We start from the raw sequence: 18,057 nt of genomic DNA on the forward strand, positions 1-18,057 counted from the left end.
AGCCTTCCTTCCCTTCTTTCTTCCCCTATGCTCGTTCTTTCTTCTTTTGCCCGCTACCTCGCACCCATCCTTCCCTCCCCTTCTCCCTCTTCCTCTATCTCTCTCATCGGTTCTCTTCTTCGTCCTTTCTATCGGTCGAATAGTTACATTCCTGATACGTATCGTACACATACGCGAGGCGCAGCAGCAAACGAAGAGAAGGCGCGCGCGCGCGCACGCGCGTCTTTCTTTCTCCTTTCTCCCGTAGCTTCGCTAACGCTAATTCACGCTGACGTCTCCGTGCACCGAATAAATCGACGGACAGATGACTGTTAGTTCTCTTAGGTAGGATGATACGAGCAACGAAAGCGAATGCCCGATTATCGGCTCTCGAATCTTCAGAAAATCTCTCGCGGCATAATTGTGCGCGCTTAATTAACCTTCTATTAACATACGGGGCTCCGTTTCGCGGTAATTATCTCGATTAATCTGTTGCTTAATTATTTTGTACAATTGGCTGGTCGTTAAGCAACAAGACGGATCCCAACGTGTTTCGTTCGCCATTAATATCCGTACGAAGGAAATCGCGCGGCTATCGTGGCCGATCGGGTGTTTTCAAACTCGTAAGGCGATATCGATTCACCGAAAACACAAGGCAAACACGGTGGTAGTCGACGAGATGATTAATCGACGATTCGTAGTATTCGAAGAAAGCGGAAAGAGAAGAAAGAACGTCGCGATACGAAGGGGTTTGACAGATGAAATTGCTTGGGAGTCCGGTAGACGTGTAGAGATTCGTGTTCCTTGTTCGAGTGTTTGTCTAGGGGACCTAAATAAATGTAAATCAAGCGCGGTAATCTCAAGGAGAAGCTTCACGGCGGGCCACGGGAGACCAAATCTACCGATGCTATGCATCATTCGATTTTACGTTTAGGCGACGCGTGTTCCTGCGGGCCACTCGAGACAGACGTTCAACCTTTTCACTACCTGCTCCTTTTAAACGTACAGGCCCAGCCACCAAAACTAGCCTGCCAAGCCTTTTCGATCGATTTATTCCACTCATCGCCTATAACTTTCGATAAGAATATACACCGAGTCGTCGTATTTTCCTCTCCAGGCGAAGTCACGCGGCTTATTTGGTCGAAACGACGAGAAAACGAAACGTTTGCGTCGTCTGGTTCGTCTCGGTTGACTGCGGAGATTCGCGACACGTGCACGCACGACGTACCCTACTCGCGTATAATTTATTATTACGTAAGCGAAAATACCTGATCGATATTTCAGTCGCCATCCGATGTAATTACGCGAACAGGGAAGAGAAAGAAGGTTTACGGCCGATAAACAAATAGCAGCTGTGCGACGAAATCGGCTTGAAACGATCGTCCGCGCCAGGTTCCAACGACGGTCGTCGCGTCTCTCGCTTCCCGCGAGCTTCCAGTCAACTTTTTCGTCCAGCCGGTGAATAATCGAAGACCAACCGACGAACGCGTGTCTGTAAATGCTCGTTTTGTTCTGCTTTATAACCGGTGAAAAAATTCGTCAGAATAATGGGCAAGCCTGTAACGTGATGTAACGTGTTTACGTTTAGCCGGACCGATTTCTGAGTCACGATGACGACGGAAATCTTCGGACGACACCGTTGAAAGAATGCGTTGTTTGCGACCAAACGAATTAAAACATGGAAGGAGAAAGGGGCAGGGTCCCGATCGTCGAACTTTTAAGAAGACCGATAAAAAGACGGCGCTGTAGGATAAGTGAAAAGTACAAAAAGGGGCTGCATCGATGGTGAGAGTCGGTTAATGGACGTTCGATCTTACGATAAACACGAACGTGTTTTTCCGCTTGCGTTTCAGAAGAACGTGGAAACTCGGAAGAAGAAGAAGAAAAGAAGAAGAAAAAACGATAAAAAAAGAAAGAAACGGAAGATGGTGACGGGGCGAACAAGCACGCGGACGATCGAGTGGAACGCAGACCGAACTCGATACGGCAGAAGTAGAAGTAAAGTAGAAGCACCGGTGGCAGCAACAGCGGTACAGGTTCCACCGAGTGGTTAGTCGTCGTGGGTAAGAGCGTGAGTCGGGCCGAAAACGCTGGAATCGTATCTGACGGTCATTAGCGAGCGCGCGCTTCTGAACCGCGAGATAAAAACCAGAGGACCAACCAAGTAGTATTTTACCGGGGACATAGTTCCCAGGAATGATCACTATGCGAAGGTCAACCGATTATGAAAAGATAGCGTTCGTGGAATCGTTCTTCCCTTGTTCTTCGCTTCTCCGTTTTCCCCCGAATTCCATCGACGATTTATACTTTCGCACGCCAACGTCGATAAATCCTTTTTAATCGTAGCTTCTTGATTTATAGGAAATATCCGATATCGAGGTTGCACGATTAAGCTGAAATATCGTTGTTCGCGTGCCCGCAATTTCCAAGGCCGAAACGGCGATCGAGAAACATCGGAAAAATATGGAATTCGAAGGATATCGAACGACCACTAAACGCAAGGGGCAATATTCCCTTATCGCGGTGAATATGGCAATAAAAACGAAGGAAACGTCCTGAAAGGGTTAATTTCTTTTTTCGCAACTTTGTTCCGCGAAACATTCGCACAGCATTAAAAGTGTTTACACGCGGAACATTTAGATAACTTCATTTGCCACTTACGCTTCTACTTTACGTTACGTTCCGGTATAAATTTCGCGTTGAGTATCGTTTAAAAATTTCCGTCGAATTTCGAGCGGCGTTTTCGATGCAAGCGGAGAGGCCAATGGGACGGACATATCGTGGAACGCGTTATTTCTGGACGCGTTTACGAGTGATGAAAGAACAGAAGAGGGCAGACGGTGAAACGTCTCGAAAGCGCAACAAGCCCTTAATGATGTCATAATTGAATAATGCCCATAATCTTCCGTGGATCTGACTTTTTGCCGTTTTCTTGCCGTCGCTTTTCGTCGATCGCTTTAAATTGAAGCAGTTACACACGTAAATACGTCGGGTAAAAAGATGCTGCCGCCTCGTAAAAACGTCGATCATAGTAACGAGTATTAATTTGTAACGCGTATCCACAAATTGATCGATTCTCTCCGCATCGGCTCGTCTTTCCACGCTTATTTGCAAATACTCGCCTAGAATCGTCGTTAAAGTCTGTTTTCGTCGGTCCAGCGTCCAACGTTTACCAACTTAACAACCGTGTAACTCGAGTGTATCGAACGAGATACGTCCGTATGGAGGTAAAAAAGAAAACGAACAACAAAAGAAAAAGAAGAAAAGAAGGTAAGAATTAGAGGAAACGTCGAGCCAAGCCATGGACATCGATAGGAGGCGAAGTAAACGAAGGGACAAAAGAGGCTCATTAAGCCCTAAGGTAGATAAATCCGAGATCGGTGATCAAAATCCATAAAGCGTGAAGAAAGACAGAGAGAGAGAGAGAGAGAGAAAGAGAGATAAAAAGAGAGGAGAGTGAATGGGGTGGAGGTAGGAGAAGGTAGATTTCATGCAAAGGATACCAGTGAAATTATATGGCGAGAATACCTGGTTTTCGAGTGCTCGTGTCAAATGTCCAGGACATTGGGAAAGCAGGTAAAGATTAGGAGGAACAACAATGCGCGCGCCCAGTGGCCCTGCATCGGGAAGGCGAACGACAAACGGCGGACGGTGAACGAGTGGCAGCAGAAGTGTATAAGTCCTTTAAAGGATTCGACTATGCTGGTGGAAGAGAGCGAGAATCGAAGATGACGGAGAGGCAGAGAAAGACAGAACGGAACGCAGAGATCGAGAAGATATCCCCACGGGGCACGGGACGATCATCCATGGGATAAACGGTATGCGGTTCTGGAATTTCGTCCTTTTTGTGCGACCGGTGATTTCAATAGACGAATCTCGAGACCGGCATAGGTTCCTGCTGCGCGTATTCTACGGTGACATTTTCAGAAGACTAACAAGAATAATATTTCAATGGGGGTTCTGTTGTGCGTTTGGTCTGCTCACTGCGACGCGCACAGGAATATTGTTGCATCTTCGCCGCAGAATCTTACCGACGCGTATATCTAGAGAAAATATATCGACGTTAAAAGAGCCACGTTCGAATCTTTAACGTCTATATCGATAGCGAGGAAAGATAAAATCCTGTACGACCTCCCCGTCACGCTTCGCTTCCTCTCTTCTTTTTCTTCTTCTTCTTCTTCTTCTTCTTCTCTTTTTTCTTCTCTCCTTTTTTTTTTTTTTTTTAATCGATCTACAGCCCATCCTCGGCAACTTTAGGTAATTCTTTCTCTCGCTCTCTGCGCGTACGACCGAGATCGATACGCCGACTTTCGTTCAAATGTGCAAGTTCATCCAGTATCATATCTTTTGAAATATCGTTCGGCGTGGTAGGAATGCGCGCGCGGGCGGAACGAAGCTTAAATCTCCCTCGTTAAGTAACGCTGCCATTCCTTTTCTCTTTCTCTTTACCTTCCTTTCTCCTCCTCCGTACACCGGCCACCGCCCGCCTTTAAATTGTCTCGTTTCTCCTACCCCGTTGCCGCCTCTCCTCTTTCTCTTCGTTCTTACCTTTTCCGCGGCTAATTTCCTTATCTCGCGGCCACGGATTTTCGTTCCTGTAATTCGATCAACGACGGACATCCGTTCGTCCGTGGTTTCCGCGCCACGTTTCGTCCGAGGAATCTTTTCGCAACGAGAATACGTACGATACGGAGCCTAGTAGAGAGAAGAGAGAAACGCACGGGGATGAATTTTGCGAGCGAAGGTGAGCGAGACTCGCTACAGAGAAACGATTTTAGAGCTTTCGTGTTCGCAATTCCTCACGCCCACAGATTTGATTTCTCCGTCCGCGTCGTTTCGTTCCGATTCTTCTTCGCGCTACGCCTTCTAAAGAAGACGTTGAAAAATGAACAGGATGACGATTGTGATTACGAGGGGACGGACAACAGCAACGAAGCGAGAACGAAGATGATGATGATGAGCAAGTAGAAGATTAGCGTAGCATTAAAGGTGCCATCCCGATTTCCTTTATTTCGTGCCCCGTGAAGATCCACCGGCCGACGAATGAACGCGACGAACTTTATAAATGCACCCTTGTAAATCATTTTCTCTGCTCCTTTCGCAGCTCCGCGCCTCTTAATGGCGCAAGCTTTTAATTTCAATAACTTACGGTTAACGCGTCGCAAAAAGGAAAAGGAAAAAGAAAAATAGAAGAAAAAGGAATATATATCAAACCTATAGAAAAATATAGAAACAATAAAACGAATCGACGACCGGATTGGATCCTCGTTTCGATCGTGACAAAGTTTACGGGAATTCGCGTTACGTAAAGCTCACCGGATCGGGGTTGATTATTTCCCTGTGAAACCTAATGGGAGGGGAAACATCGTGAAATGGTCGCGGGATACCGTTGTTAACCACAGAATGCACAGCGAGGCATCGCTCGATCGGCGGTTTTCATGTAGCGGACCTTTTTTTTGCGAGGCTACCGGCTAGACTTTGTTGCTGCAACGGTACAGGCGCAACGTCCAGGCGAGCAAAAAAAAAAGCAGAAAAAACAGAGAAAATAATGATGATGAGCGAGCAGGGTATTAACGTAGACCTTTCCCCTTTGGAGCAGCTTTCCCGTAGATCGTTCCGCGGGGTTAAAAATTCTCTGCTGCGACTTAAATGGATAGCGTATCGTGTCACGACAATTTCTCCGTGACAGACGGCAGAAACGACGAATGGAAAATTAATTCGTAAGTAGAGAGTACGGTTTCGCGTTTAGCGGCATAAACTGTATCGAGCAGCGGGACGACAGACACGGAAATCACGATCGCCAGGCACTGGATAAGTGCATTTGATAATAACACGTCGTACGATGATTGAAACGATTCGCTGTCGTCGAATGGCGAGAAAAGAAAAAGAAAAGTAGAAGAAATGGGATCATCGAAATGCATAAACGACGTACTTGCATGGAGATTACATGAAAAGAAGAAGGAAAGTTGCGGGAGACTACTTTCGTTTGCGAGTACCCGTTTTGTTACGTAGATAGCTACGAAGAATATCGAGGAAGCTCTTTCAAACACATTTTCTTTCCCTTTTTGTTTTTTCGCATATCGACCTCTCCAGAGAATAGTCGAATCTTTATCGAGCAACATCTTTCCACTACTCGGCCGGTTGGTATCGATAAACTAATCATACGATTCGCAGTAGAAGAGACGGCGAATCTAATCGCGGCCTTCATCTCACCTTTGTGCGAATTAATTTCAACGGTACGCTATCTGGCGAAGATGGCGAGATAGTCGATTGTGAATGGTCACGCGTTCCGCGTACGATATACGGATAGCGATTTACTTTGTAGAGAGGTTTCGGCCGGAGCTGGTTCCGCGTTTGCGGAAGTCGAACGGAATTCGAACGATCATCGATGAAATATTAAATACAGAGGGTCGAAAAAGTGGCTCGCAGTTCGCCGTTCCAAATCCTTAATACGGCAATAACGATTTAACCGCTGGTATCGCTATATACGTTATTACGCGGCCATATTTCAGAAAGGACGAAAACGTCGGCGTAGTTAATTGACGGTTTATCGCGGCTAAACGAGCGCTATTAATCGGACACCGACATAATTATCATCGACTATTATTAAATTCTCTGGGCCCGTTGGCGCGCGTTCACTCGGCCGTACACGACCGGTATGCTACGCGCGCCAGCGAACTCACGCTTTACTCCAGATATATTTATCTAACGTGGCAAGAGAAGGAGGAAGAAGAAAACGAAATAAAAGGAAAAAGAAAAAAGGACGAAGGAAACATTACGCCTACATTTCGCACGAGCTCTCTGGACCCACCCATTGGCGCGCGAACGTGTGTGGGTTTGCCGTTCCGTGGCTCGCGCGCCCATACATCAAGATCACGTTAAAGCCACTTTCTTAAATCAAACGGCGTGCTACTTACTTTATTTATCCGTGTTTCCCTCGTTTTGTCGCCCGGGGATTATCGTATTCCCGTTGAAATCGCAACTTTTCGACCCGATGGCGACCCATTGTCAACGATCCCCGCTGCCCGAGACGACCCTTTTTATTCGACGACTCTATCGGGGCACGCCGGCTATTACTCGATGCTATTATTATCCGTTCCAACTTTCTAATATTAGATACAAACGATATTTCACGTAGGACGAATGGAAGTGGAAAGTTTCGATTAACGAGCCGGCCGTGGCACGCTCTCCTTCGAAGATTTAAGGGGTTTAAGTAGATCGTGATCGATGATAAGTCGGAAAATGAATCTCAAATCGAGAGCATAATATCGATAGCGCGAACCACCGTCGGTTGAAACTATCGTGAGACGGCTGGCTCGCGACCCAGGCTAATTTACTTGGCCGTATTACTTAACGTTAATTGTTTTCATATCGTTAGTCGTTTCTTAAACAGATACGGTACGTTCGTAATTATCACGGCACTCGCGTTAATAACACTGTATTACGAATACGAGTTACCAAAGGTAAGTTTAATATCGGTAATTAGGTCCGTTAACATCGCGATCCTAACGAAGGAAATTGAATAATACTCACGCTGAGGCGCGCGTTCCTACCAACGATCGAGTCCATCACCCGCTTCGCTCTTTTTTCTTTCACCTTGAAACGCCTCGGTTCCTGGTGTGTACATAGGGCGACCGCGCTAATGAAATTCGTCAACGAGGCGATCGTGAACGAACTATCGGAACGTCATCGTCGACCACCAACTTTTCGAATCAACGGAAGACAGCGGGTGAAAGTTGAAGGCCGATGGCCTTGTTAATTTTTCCCCTAGAAACTCTACTACGGACTCGCCTTGTCCGACATGCAAATCGAATTACCCCGGTCGAGGAATGTTCTAATTGACCGGGCGCGGTAAGGTTTGACAAAAATGCCAGGCGATCCGAGACGACATCGGCTACGAATATGTCTCCGCTTTCATCCCCATGCACCCGGTGCAAAAAACCGATGATACGAAGTCGATGGCCGAACGAAGAAAAAGAACCGCCGGGCCCTGTTGCAAAGGTTGCGCGCACCGAGGTACCGCGCGCAGAGAAATCAGCAGAGAAACCAACAGAGAAACGAACGGAGAAAGGGAAAGGGTAAAAGAAAGATGAGGGGCAAAGACGTAGGAAGAAAGGGAGAGAACAGAGAAAACAAGAGAGAGAGAGAGAGAGAGAGAGGAGGAGGAGGAGTGGCGAAAAGAAAGAGAAAGGAGCAGAGCCGAAGAGAAGAGAGAACAAAAGTCGGGTCTGGAACAAAAACGTCCGAACTGTAGTCGGTTCCCGAAGAGAGTCACAGATCCCACAGCGAGCGATAAAGGTAGGGTCAAACGAAACGACGAAGACGGGGACAGACGAAAGAAACGAAAGATAGGAAGAAGCAGGGCCCGAAACTGGGAGCACACTCCTCCAGGGGGAGGAGGGCCAGGCAAGCCATAGGGAGAGATCAGGGTGGGAGAGAGAATCTTCAGAAATGAAGCAGCAGCAACAACCAGCAGCAGTCGCACCGGGGGTAAAGATGGACCGACTTTTACCTACGTCCGGCTGTTTGTATGCGTTCACCCGAGATCAAGTTTTTCTCGAGTTCTGAACCTCCGGCAGCGAGCCAGCCAGCAGCACCAGCAGCTCCGACTCGAATCCAACTTGATTTCCTGGCACGCGGTTCATCTTGTCGTTTATTCTCTCCCACTCTTTGGTCGCGCGTCTTTCTAGCTCGTTCTCGTCGTCTTTGTCCCTCTTTTCGTCCTTTCGCTTTTGCTGGATCATCCCCGCTATGGACGTGTGCGTGACTACGTGTATATAACCGCATACACACGCACACACACGTACCTACGCTATATGGATATCGCGAAGATAGTCGACGATAGTGCTGGAACGAGGGATGGTCCCGCGCTGTGGAACACGTGCCCTTTTCCAAAACGAACAACTATCCTATTCCCCTTGTCGCCCACTGGTTGCCTTTTAGTTGGGAATTATACACGGTGTCGCGTAACCGACTAACCACCACCAGAAATTCTACGGCTAATTTTCGGTGAGAAATGTCCTATCGGAAGAGGACGGTCCAGCCGCCGCCTCTTGCAAATTCGACGACCGTGAATTCCTCAATTCGGAAACGATTCGAAGGAAAGTGGCCCCGCGCAGTCACGGCCGTTTCGTTTTTCCACGCTCGCGTATTTCGCGTAATACCCGATCGCAAAGGCTAATAGCTCGAGGGAAGAACGTAAGTACGTACATAGTCGATATCGATTTCTCCTACCATCTCGCGATTAATCCGATCTGTTCTCTCGAGCCGCTATTACGGTCGTCTCCCTCCTCCTCATTCCTCCCTTCTCGCTCATTCTCGACGACGTATTGTTTTCGACGATACTCTCGTCTTGCAGATTCTTAGCCGCGACTCTCCATCGTTGACCCTAATTACGTTAAGATCATTCTCTTACGTAACGCGATTCCCAAGCAGACGAATCGCCGTGTCTATCGTGTCGTAAGACGAGAAGCCTGTACGCGTAACGCGCCCTGACGGTGGATTAATAAATCCATGCAGTCGCGTTTAACCGGTGATGAACGAGCCGCCGGTGATAAACAAGCTTGCAGGACGGTTGGCTGCGCGTCGATTGCATCCCCGTGTTTCTCACGATTATCTCTTTCTTTCGGTTTTTCTCTTCGACTGCCGCCTCCCCCCAAAATCGAGAGGGAAACTTCGCGCGTGTTAAACCGCACATTACTGTCGTCGCTATCGCTCGCTTTCTCAGGACGGATCGTTTCGAGCGAGCACCGGATGGAATTTTTAGCACGTCGACGTGCGCGCCGCGTGAAGCAAGACGAAACGCAAAAAGGAACGAGCTAGAATCGTGGGCTCGCGGTTCTCTACCCCGGAGAAAGGGAGAAAGAAAGCTGCACGAGGGGAAAGACGAATCTGCTCGACAAAAAGCGGCGAATGACTTTCAGAACGCACCGGATCATTAATATCTCCGGGATGATCAATCAAAGACGTGAACTTACTTTGGTGGACGTCGTACTGGGCCTGGTACCACCAACACCGATGGCGTACAGCTCCACCTCGTACCACTGGATTCCTGTTTCCCTGTCCAGCGCGGCAGCCGTCGACAATATACCTGTCTTGGTGTCGACGTCGAACAATCTGTCGACCTGCGGACCGCCGCTACCAGCAGTCACGTTCGTCACGTAGTATTCGAGATCGATATTCGATCTACGACTGCGAGCACTCACTCTCAAAATGCTTGTGCCGATCGGCTCGTTCTCATACACGCTGCCCTCGATCTGGCCACGGTGCTCCCATATTGGTTGATCGTCCCCATCTTCCCCGGGCACTATCAGGGTCAAATAGGTCTCCGTGGATCTTCGTTCCGCCTGAACGGCCTCGTCCGTAGCGCGGATCCCTACTTGATACTTGGAGACCCGCTCAAAGCTGCTCTTCAGGGATCGCGGCAGTCTTATCGTCAGGTGGCCCGTGTTTCGATGGATTCGAAACATGTCCGGATAGTTGATGCTCGATCTAAGCAACTCGTAGGTGACCAAACCGTTGGTGCTGGAGTCCAGATCTCTGGCGACCAGCTGGGTAACCGTAATCTCCTTTTGATACTGATAGTAATTTCCTTTGAGCGGTAACACGACGGCGGACATGCTGACAAAGATCGGCGCGTTGTCGTTGATGTCCTCGACGATGACGATGACCAATTTTTCCGCGGACAGCCTGGCGCTAGCTGGTTGAGCGCTATCGGTCGCCACGACCACTAACTTGTAGGTGTCGACTTCCTCGCGATCGATCGGCAACAGGGTGTGTATGACACCGGTGGATGGATTTATACCGAATCTTCGAACCTGATCCTCCGGATCTTGACTAGCGATAGAGTACGTGACCACTCCGTTCTCGTTCGAGTCGGGATCCTCCGCCGTGATGGTTACTATCGGCGTGTGCACCAGAATTCCCTCTCTAATTTGTCTGGCTATCGCGGTGTTGGGGAACACCGGCGGATTGTCGTTGGCATCGATAACCTCGACGATCAACGTGGTAACGGAGCTCAACCTCGGATGACCGCCGTCGCTGCAGGTCACGTTCAGCGTATACTTTTCCAGCTCCTCATAATCCAGCGGCTTTCTCAAGTACAACGTCCCTGTCAGAGGATCGATGTAAAAGGTGTCCCTCCTGTTGCCAGCGGATATGGCGAAGGCCAGCTCGCTGTTCGGTCCCAGATCGTTATCCGTGGCTTTGAACCTAAGTAGTTCCGTGTTGGTCGGTGTCGTTTCGAGAACGGAGATGCTTGATTTATCGTCGACGAACAGGGGCACGTTATCGTTCTCGTCGAGCACTTCGATGTGAACGGTCGTGCTCGAGGACAGACGAGTTTCCAAGCCGGCGTCGTGCGCCACTACAGTCAACACGTACGCGTCCGTAGTCTCGCGGTCCAACTCCTTCGTCAGAGAGATCTGTCCGGTCGCCTCGTCTATGGCAAACCGGCCGTGTTGATTTCCATCCTCCAGAGAGTAAAACACATCCCCGTTCAATCCTTCGTCGGCATCCGTGGTATACACTCGTAACAGTTGCGTGCCGATCGCGGCACCCTCGTTTACCTGTACCTTGTACGGTAACCTCTGAAACTGAGGGATATTGTCGTTGACGTCGGTGATGTAGATGACGACCTTGACTCGATCGCGAAGTCGATTGACTCCGTTGTCGGTGACGGTAGCCTCCAAGGTAATGTAGCTGCTACCGGTATTGGTTACCAGCAGCTCCCTGTCGAACACTCGAAGAGACTTGATGAAACCGTTCCTGGGATCGACGGTGAAGTCCTGTTGACTAGCTGGAAGGGAGAAGACGAGGTCGGCGTTGCGACCCACGTCTCGATCGGTTGCCAATAATTTCCCGACGAACGTGTCCGGTGGCTCGTTCTCGCGTAGGTGGAGGACGAAGCTCGAATTGGTGAATTCCGGCGCGTTGTCATTTTCGTCGATTATGTGAACGACCACCGGTACTACCGAGCTTCTAGACGGGCTACCTTGATCGGTGGCCGTTACCTCGAGCGCGTAATAGTCCAGCTCCTCGCGATCAAGAACGTTCTTCACGTATAACTGGCCGTCCGGGAATATTCCGAACCGATCCTCGGTATTTCCGTCGGTTATGCTGTACAACACCCGGCCGTTAGCTCCGAGATCGACGTCGATAGCGGTCAGGGAGAAAAATCTATCGTTCACCGGTGTGGACTCCGGTAGCGACGTCTCGTAGCTGGTCAGCTTGAACACCGGCGTATGGTCGTTTACGTCTTCGATGGTTACCCTGACTTGATGCTGGGCGGATAACGGCTGATTTCCGGAATCCGTGGCGGTTACCTCCAGGTGCAGTACCGTTCCCGGCGCAGCTCGTATCGGCTTGTCTAGATAAATAATGCCAGAATTTTCTGCGACCCTGAACTGTCCTCCGGGATTGTGAGTCAACGAATAGACGATCCTCGCGTTGGCGCTGGCATCGCGATCCCTGGCGCGAGCCAGGCACACCTCTTGTCCTACCGCCGCGTTTTCCTTCAGAAGCACCTCGTCGCCGATCTCGCCCTTGGGAAACCTCGGCGGGTTGTCGTTAATGTCCAGCACCGTGATATTTACGGACGTTTGCCCGTAAGCGAGTCCGGCTCTGGCCGATAATTGCAGACTGTAGTAAGCCACCTGCTCCCGATCTAAACACCCGGAAGTACTGATCGTGCCGGTACTCTCGTCTATCTTAAAGTTACCCTTCGGATCGCCGAACACGATGGCATACGAGATCTTGGAGCTGTCGTATTGCGTAATCTGTACGGTGCCCACGTCTCGAGCGAACACGTTCGACATCGCGCCGCATTCTCCCCTGTCCTCGGCTATCCTGAACTCGTAACCGTTGTAAGTGTCGAACTCCAGGTGTTCCAAGTCTTCCTCGCGAATGATCTCAACCAGAGCGTTTCTGCCAGCCACTCTGTCCCCGGTGTCTTTGGCCGATATGTTCAATTCGTAGAGGGTCTTGTGAGCCGCCCTCAACGAACCCTGAAGAGTGATCTCACCGGTTCTCTCGTCGACTGTAAAAAGTCCCTCGCCACCGGATTCCAGCGAGTATCTGACCTGAGCGTTTTCCCGAGCATCGGCATCGGTCGCCGTCACTTTGCCCACCGATGTTCCTGGCGGGGCGTCTTCCGGTATGGGCATCAGGTACCTCCACGGATAAAACACCGGCGAATTGTCGTTGACGTCCTCTAGAGTCAATATCACCGTCGCCGTGGACGATTGCGGCGGAGTACCTTGGTCCTTGGCGATTACCAGAATCTGATATTCGGCGGTGGTCTCGCGATCCAAGTTCACCTTCGTGGTCAATTGGCCGGTCAGTCCGTCGAGGGCGAACGTTTTCGGATAGTCCCTGGACACGCTCGAGTGAAAGCTGTACGCGACGCTACCGTTCGTTCCTTGGTCGTTGTCCACCGCCGTCAACGTGGCCACGAGACTCTGCGGCGGGGTATTCTCCGACAACGTAACGCGAACCACGTTCTGCGAGAATCTAGGCGCCTCGTCGTTCTCATCGAGAATCGTGACCTTGAGGTGAGTCGAAGCGTACTTGGGATTAGGACCACCGTCTCTGGCGGACACGTGCAACTCTATGCTTCCTTGCACCTCCCTGTCGAGGGTCGCCACGGTGGTGACCAGACCGGTGTCCTGATCGATCGCGAACCAACCTTGCTCGTTGCCCGAGTCGAAATCGTAATAAATTCTCGCGTTCAATCCGGAATCGGCGTCCGTCGCGGAGATGCTAGCCACGAAGCTGCCGGTAGGCGAAAGTTCCGACAGCACCGCGGAGTATTCGCTCTGTTGAAAGACCGGTTCGTGGTCGTTAACGTCGTTCACGTGGATCACGAGGTAGGCGGTTGCCGATCGCGGCGGCGTGCCTTTATCGGTCGCCACCACGGTCAGATTGTATTTCGGTATTTCCTCGCGGTCCAATCGACCGTTCACGCGAACTATATCGAAACTAGGTGTATTGTCCAGTCTGAAGTGGCCCAATTCGTTGCCAGCACGAATTTCCACGGTGGTCTCGCCGTTCAGGCCCTCGTCGTTATCGATAACCGCGACTGCGGCCACGATCGAATCCTTGGCGGCGTTCTCGTCGACGGTGGCGAACCCCGGCGTAGATGGGAAATAGCTGAACTTTATTTCAGGATCGTGATCGTTCGCGTCCAATAGATTCACCGTTACGTAGGTCCGGCCATCCTGCCTCGGCGAGCCGTGATCTCGAGCAAAGACCGTTATGACGCAGCTCTTTGGACAACCGTCTCCTAGACGCGCCGCGATCGTGCAACTCTGTTGCGGACAATCCAAAGGCTCGACCGTCGTTATGGTGCCTGTTTCCGGATCTATCGTGAACTGTCTCTCGGTATCCGGTAAATAATACGTCAACTTGGAATTGTCCTCGGAATCCTTGTCCGTCGCGTGAACCGTCAACACTTTGGTTCCTACCGGGGCACTCTCGTTTAAAGCGACCACGTAGTCGCTCTGCTGAAATATCGGCGGATTATCGTTCACGTCCAACACGGTCACGTTTACCAAAAGATAACCCAACCTCGGTGGTCGGCCTCTGTCCCTCGCGCAAACGTTCAACGAATAAAATTCTACCTGTTCTCGATCCAATTTTCCCGTCGTTTCCAAATGCAGATAGGACGTTTCACCGGTCGGATTACCGGTCACTTCCAAACGAAATTTCCCATCGGTGTTCCCATTCACGATGAAATAATCGTCGACCACGCCGTTCTCTAGCGTATCCTTATCCGTGGCAGCATCCAGCAACAATTTCGTCCCCACCACTGCCGATTCCGAGAAACTCACGGCTATACTCGACTCCGGAAATTCCGGATCGTTGTCGTTGATATCCAGCACGAGGATCCTCACTTCGATCGGATAGGTCGGCTGGCTGGACAGCACGACCAGGTCGAACCTATCGCTGCTCAACGCTTCCCTGTCGAGGACTTTGGCCGTTCTGATTTTGCCGGTTTCGGGATCCAGCACGAATTCCTGCGGCGGCTCGTTGAACCTGTAGGTAAAGCCAGGCTTGACCGGTATCAGGCCTACCAGGGTCCCCTTTGGCTCGCCTTCCCTGACCTCCAGTTGAACCCTGGTATCGACCGCTCTGCTCTGCATCGCCAGGCCCATCGCGGCCGCGCTGTCCTGCGGTAACATCGGTGACCGTCGTGGCACCAGTCTCGTCACCCTTTGAGGTAGTTTGCGAGAAAAATAATCGGACGCGTGTCTCTCCTGGCCGTTGGGTTGGCCGCCATTTTGGTCCACCGACAACAGTGCCAGGACCAGGGCTAGGACCATCGAACTTCGAATGATCATCTCTTCTGTCCCTTCGAACGCGCCCCCTTCCTTACCTAAATTCCTCTCGTGTTCGACGACATAAAAGTATCGCTGCTCCTTTGATACTACCTCTCGTTCTTTTTCCTCATCGTCGGTCGCACGTTCATCTTCCCTCTTGTACGTTTTCTTCACGTAGTTGGTGCTGGCACGCTCGACATGGCACGACCGAACCACGAGGCCAAACGATCCGAGAGTCAACGAGCGGCCGACCAGTTGCTTCGATCGCTAACGGATTCCATGCTTTCGATCTTTCTCTGTATGTATTCGTTTCTTTCCTTCTTTCTATCCGTTTGCTCATCCGTGTTCGTAGGTTCGTGTCTCTCAGCTTCTCTCGGCTTCTTCGTTCGAAACCGGGCTACGTTCTAACCGGGCTCGGCTCGAAATCGGATTAAGGATGCCTCGAAGGTGTGGGCGTTTTCTTTTTTATTCGCTCCTTTTTGCTCGTTGCCGCGGAAAGTCAAGTGAACACGAGAGACTCGAGCCGACAGAGGGGGCACTGACCCGCAGAGCCGCGCCTCGCGAAACGCGTCTGCGGATGCTGCACGCCTCCGATCCTCGATACTTTTCCACCTTCCACCGATCACCACCACCACTACTACCACCACCACCACCACCTCCACCACCACCACCAACTTTTCGATCCTCTCCGAAATCTGAACGATCCACCCTGTGATACGCGCACGATAAACAGGGTAAGGTGGTTCGGTGGCGGATCGTTGTCGGATCAAGATTTTTCGCGCGACGCCGCCACGGTTTCCGACCACGTTCGCGGTCGCTGCTCCCTCGCGTTCCTCCGTGTCACTCGATACACCGACACGCGCGATCTTTCCGTTTTCCGCGGTTCCCACCGCTTTTCACCCTCTTCTGTATCGGCTTTTCCTCTCGACACGACACTTTCTCAAAGTTCCCGTGCCACGTACGGATGAGATCAGAGATCGAATCACTTTCCGATATCGAGCCTTTGCTTCGCACAGTCAAACATCCAAAGTTGATTCCCAGCAGCACATCCACCACTAACGGCACAAAACAAACACGTCGTTGGTGAACGATAACCACTGACTCGTGGATGACGATGATGTTCCGGCGGCACGACACGGTGCGCTTTTCCTCAGTGCGACGTGCAACGTCGTAACGAGATCGTTCTTCAAACGTTACACGTTATGATCGGACCATCGATCGACCAACCGGCGGTTGGCGAACACTTGCTCGTGGAAACTCGAACGTCGTCGTATCAGAGTCGTAGTTTGTGTCGCGATGAGTTTCGCACTCGCGCACGCGACCGTGCTTCTCCCGTGCGTCCACGTTCGCGAAACGTTGGTTTCACGGGGGGAGCGGGATGAAAGAGATCGAGGGGTAAACAGCGAGAGACGCGAGAGCTAGAGGCGAAAAGACGCGAGTGTGCGCGACCAGCGAAACTTACAGGGGGAAGATAACCGAAAGACGAAGAAGAGAAACGAAACGAAAGGGTAAAAAAGAAAGACACGCGCACACGTACACGAAAGGAGCGAAAAGAAGGAGTAACGTGGGCCGTAAACGCGACGACGTAAGGCCCCGTGAACGTACGACGACGAAGAATATCACCTTCCCGAGGACTGACCTGACTCGACTGAACCGAGACGGTCCCAGAACCTCGCCGCTGCCAGGAGAAGCATTCTTCGAGCTTGCTGACGCCGTCCCTCTCCGATCCATCGGGCCCGATGTATGCATCCGTTTCTCTCGCTCTTCCTTCGTTCCTCTCTCTTTCCTTCTCCGTTTCTCCTCTCTCACCGTTTACACTCCCCGCTCCTTTGCCGCGCGCTCGCACACCTTCCATCGATATCACTTTTTCTCTTTCTTCGAAGAAACCTTCGGCTTTCTCTTTCTCTCTTCGGCCACCGTCTTTCGCGTTTCCTCTCTCTTCCACGCGCCAACGTTCTTTGTCGGTGTTCCTCTCTCGCTTCCACTTCCTTTGCCACCCTTTTATCAATATCTTTCCTCCCGTTTCGACTTTGTACAAACTTCTTTGATCCATCGTCTTATTCCAAGCTCGACACTTTCTGTCCCTCTTGGTCTCCTGTACTCTCAGCTTATCTCTCTTTCTCTCGTCCCTCCCCCCTCACATCTCCTGCCACTGCTCTTCGATCCACCTTCTTTCTCAGACGTATTTAGAAAAGCCTCATCTGGGCCCGCATGCTCTTTCTTTTCTCTCCGATTTTCTCAGGCAACCTATCTACATCGCATTTTCTCCCCCCCCCCCTCTCTCTCTCTCCCTCCCTCTCTAACTCCTTCCTTCTAGCGATCGGTGTTGCTTTTCCTCTTCGTCTAGAAAAGCATTCGCGAACCCTCCTTTTCCGAGACACCGGTTTCCATCCTTATCTCTCTGGAACTTAGACCCTCTTCGTCTAACCAAGCATCGATAGCGTTTTCCCTCTTCGTCTAGAGAAACATTCGCGGTTCTCCTTCTCTTGGCCCTTCTGCCTCTATCCTCCTCCATCTAGGCTCTTTGGTTCGTCGCATCTTTGTCCGTTCCGGTAGTGTCTCCATCTTACCTTGTTCCTTCTTCGTCCGATGCGAGGTTCGTCGGTCGAGCTCTCTCTCTCTCTCTTCAATCGGGACATGCTAGTTCCACCATCGGCGTGCACGTTCCCTCCCACCCTGGACCCTACGTGTCTTTTCCTTGCCCCTCCATTCTCCTGCGGAAGGTGGCCGGGCCCCTCATAGCGCCCTCGTTCCCCGTCTC

At 50.9% G+C, this 18,057-nt stretch overlaps 1 protein-coding gene across 1 annotated transcript in view; it reads right to left on the reverse strand.

Moving 5' to 3' along the window:
• LOC117211519 (cadherin-related tumor suppressor) overlaps positions 1 to 17,148 on the reverse strand; it is a 66,576-nt gene extending 49,428 nt beyond the window's left edge. Inside the window, exon 1 of the mRNA XM_033455483.1 lies at positions 9,957 to 17,148. Within this exon, the coding sequence (XP_033311374.1) occupies positions 9,957 to 15,317 (5,361 nt within the window). The 5' untranslated portion in view covers positions 15,318 to 17,148. The remainder of the gene's footprint in view (positions 1 to 9,956) is intronic.
• Between the last annotated feature and the right edge of the window lie 909 nt (positions 17,149 to 18,057).

The sequence above is a fragment of the Bombus bifarius genome, unplaced genomic scaffold, assembly GCF_011952205.1.
Source record: "Bombus bifarius isolate JDL3187 unplaced genomic scaffold, Bbif_JDL3187 scf7180000008239, whole genome shotgun sequence".
Lineage (NCBI taxonomy): Eukaryota > Metazoa > Arthropoda > Insecta > Hymenoptera > Apidae > Bombus > Bombus bifarius.